This window comes from Cebus imitator, unplaced genomic scaffold (assembly GCF_001604975.1).
Source record: "Cebus imitator isolate Cc_AM_T3 unplaced genomic scaffold, Cebus_imitator-1.0 Scaffold53, whole genome shotgun sequence".
Lineage (NCBI taxonomy): Eukaryota > Metazoa > Chordata > Mammalia > Primates > Cebidae > Cebus > Cebus imitator.
The window spans coordinates 3,324,343-3,327,158 of NW_016107368.1; the positions used below are offsets into that span (position 1 = coordinate 3,324,343).

Sequence of the window (2,816 nt, forward strand, 5' to 3'; positions counted from 1 at the left end):
AAAAAAGAAAGAAAGAAAGAAAAGAAACAGGGTTTCGTCATGTTGCCCAAGCTGGTCTTGAACTCCTGGGCTCAAGCGATCCACCCACCCCAGCCTCCCAAACTGCTTGATTACAAGTGTGAGCCATCGTGCCCGGCTGCATTTTGATATTTAAACTGTTCCATTTTAGGCTGCAGGCAAAGCCTGCAGTTTTAACCATGAAGAACTTGTCTCATTCATCTCTGTTACACTCTTTCCCAAAGGACAGTGGGTTAGCTCTGCTATCAAGGAAAGACAGGTCTTGAGTTGTACCAAGCTCGAGCACATTGTCTGTAATCTGGAGAATGTCCTCCCTCCCCGTAACACACACACACACGTCCTGTAGACAAACCAAAGTTTTCATGCCCTGAGCCACAAGTGCACACAATACCTCTACCCCAAAACATACAAACACGAAAGGGCTTGTTGGTGAAGAATAAAGATCATTCAATCAGACAAACTTAGTTTAGATTCCAGCTCTGCCACTTACCAGCCGTGTAACCATGGGGCAGGGTGGGGCATAGTATAATCACCTGTGCCTCAGTTTACTCATCTACAAAGTTCTTGTGGGGACTGAGTTGATATCTGAAGGTGTTTCATTATTTATTTATTTAAATTTTTGTTTGTTTCAAAACAGAGTCTCACTCTGTCCCCCAGGCTGGAGTGCAGTGATGTGATCTCGGCTCACTGCCACCACCGCCTCCTGCATTTAAGCGATTCTCTTGCCTCAGCCTTCCAAGTAGCTGGGATTACAGGCGCCCACCACCATGCACAGCTAATTTTGTTTTGGTTTTGTTTTGTATTTTTAGTAGAGATGGGGTTTCACTATGTTGGCCAGGCTGGTCTTGAACTTCTGGCCTGAAGTGATCCGCCTCGGCCTCCCAAAGTGCTGGGGTTACAGGTGTGATCCACCTCACCCAGCCTATTACTGTTTTTTAAGACAAGGTCTTGCTGTGTCACCCAGGCTGGAGTGCACTGGTGCAATCAGGGCCCACTGCATTCTTTCACTTCTGGGCTCAAGTGACCCTCCTGCCTCAGCCCCCCAAGTAGCTGGAATTGCAGGCTTGTTCCATCATGCCTGGCTAATTTTAACATTTTTTTGTAGAGATAGGGTCTTGCTGTTTTGCCCAGGTTGGTCTTGAACTCCAGAGCTCCAGCAATCCTCCCAACCTCAGCCTCCCAAAATACTGGGATTATAGGCATGAGCCACTGTGCCTGGCTTGAAGGGCATTTGGAACTGCACCTGGCGTCCTGGAAATGCTCAGTGTTAGTTCTAAGCATGAGGTTGGGCCCCCTCCGGTTGCACCCTCCATTGCTGCTCCTTCCCTTCTTCCAGCCTCTGAGGCTCATCACTGTGGAAGAAGGAATTTCCCATCAGCCCCCTCAGGTGCTGCTCTCTGAGCCAGCCCTTGGTCCCCCTCTCCCCTCTCTAGGACCAGCAATAAGGAGCTTCGGCACCTGATTGAGGTCTGCGTGGTTTTATGGGCTGGTGCTCTGACCAGCTGGATCAGTGACCGTCTGCATTGCAGTTTCTGGCAGAGGATTCATTTCTTCTATCTGCACAGCATCTGGTAAGCACCTGCTCTGATGCTGGGGGGGAGAGGAGCATTCAGAGTCAGAGAATCTTAGATGCCAGAGCTCAGAGCAGAAGCCTGGGGGCTGGGGGCGAAGGAGCAGAGAGGAGTGCCAGATACAGGGACCTGGCAGTAGGGGATGGCTGCAGTCAAGGGCCAGACCCAGAAGGTCTCTTTGGATGGTCGAGATCCACGAGAAATAAAGAGAGGGCCAGAGTGAGGCTCCGGGCATCTTGTGCCCTCATCCCCTTCACTGTGCACTCCACAGGCATGTGCTCATCAGCATCACCTTCCCGTACGGCATGGTCACCATGGCCTTGGTGGACGCCAACTATGAGATGCCAGGTGAAACCCTCAGAGTCCGCTACTGGCCTCAGGACAGTTGGCCTGTGGGGCTGCCCTATGTAGAAATCCAGGGTGATGACAAGAACTGTTGAGAATTGCCAGCCTCTTGACTATCCAGCCACCCAGGACTTGCCTGTGTCTTGAGAAGAGAGCCCCTATCAGGGCTTGCACCTGACAGACACTCGTGGCCCCTTCCACCGTTTCCCTTTCCATGTCCTCCTGGTCCTTCGCTGCCCTGCCTTGAGGCAGAGGCTGGAGTTTGTGACATCTCTGAGCAGCAGCCTGGTGACCATGGGGGGGCTGTCTCGTGCATCTCCCCTCCATGACCCACCCCGCCTTCTTTCATTTCCTTCCCTGTGTCCACAACCTCCCGGTGACCCTTGTCACATGAGCTGGTGGGGCTAAGTTACCAGGTACTAGGATGACTGAAGGATGCGGCTTCTAAATATTAGCTTCTAGGCCAGGCACGGTGGCTCATGCCTGTAATCCCAGCACTTTGGGTGGCCAAGGTGGATGGATCATGAGGTCAGGAGTTCGAGACCAGCCTAGCCAACATGATGAAACCCTGTCTCTACTAAAAATACAAAAATTAGCCAGGCGTAGTGGGGAATGCCTGTAATCTCAGCTACTCTGGAGGCTGAGGCAGGAGAATCGCTTGAACCCAGGAGGCGGAGGTTGCAGTGAGCTGAGATCGCACCACTGCACTCCAGTCTGGGCGACAGAGCAAGACTCCATCTCAAAAAATAATACTTAAATAAATACTAGCTTCTAAATATTGGTGGTCACTACCGGACTCCCTGATCTGTCTTTGGCCATGGCAATGTCCCTGGTTCTTGAGGGGCACCCCAGAGGATGAAGAACGTGACTTCTGGCCGGGCG

General features: G+C 51.7%; 1 protein-coding gene across 1 annotated transcript in view; it reads left to right on the forward strand.

Moving 5' to 3' along the window:
- Window positions 1-2,599, forward strand: part of ACER1 (alkaline ceramidase 1) — a 7,414-nt gene extending 4,815 nt beyond the window's left edge. Inside the window, exons 5-6 of the mRNA XM_037738465.1 lie at window positions 1,452-1,589; window positions 1,861-2,599. Of these exons, the coding sequence (XP_037594393.1) occupies window positions 1,452-1,589; window positions 1,861-2,029 (307 nt within the window). The 3' untranslated portion in view covers window positions 2,030-2,599. The remainder of the gene's footprint in view (window positions 1-1,451; window positions 1,590-1,860) is intronic.
- The last annotated feature ends 217 nt before the right edge of the window (window positions 2,600-2,816 follow it).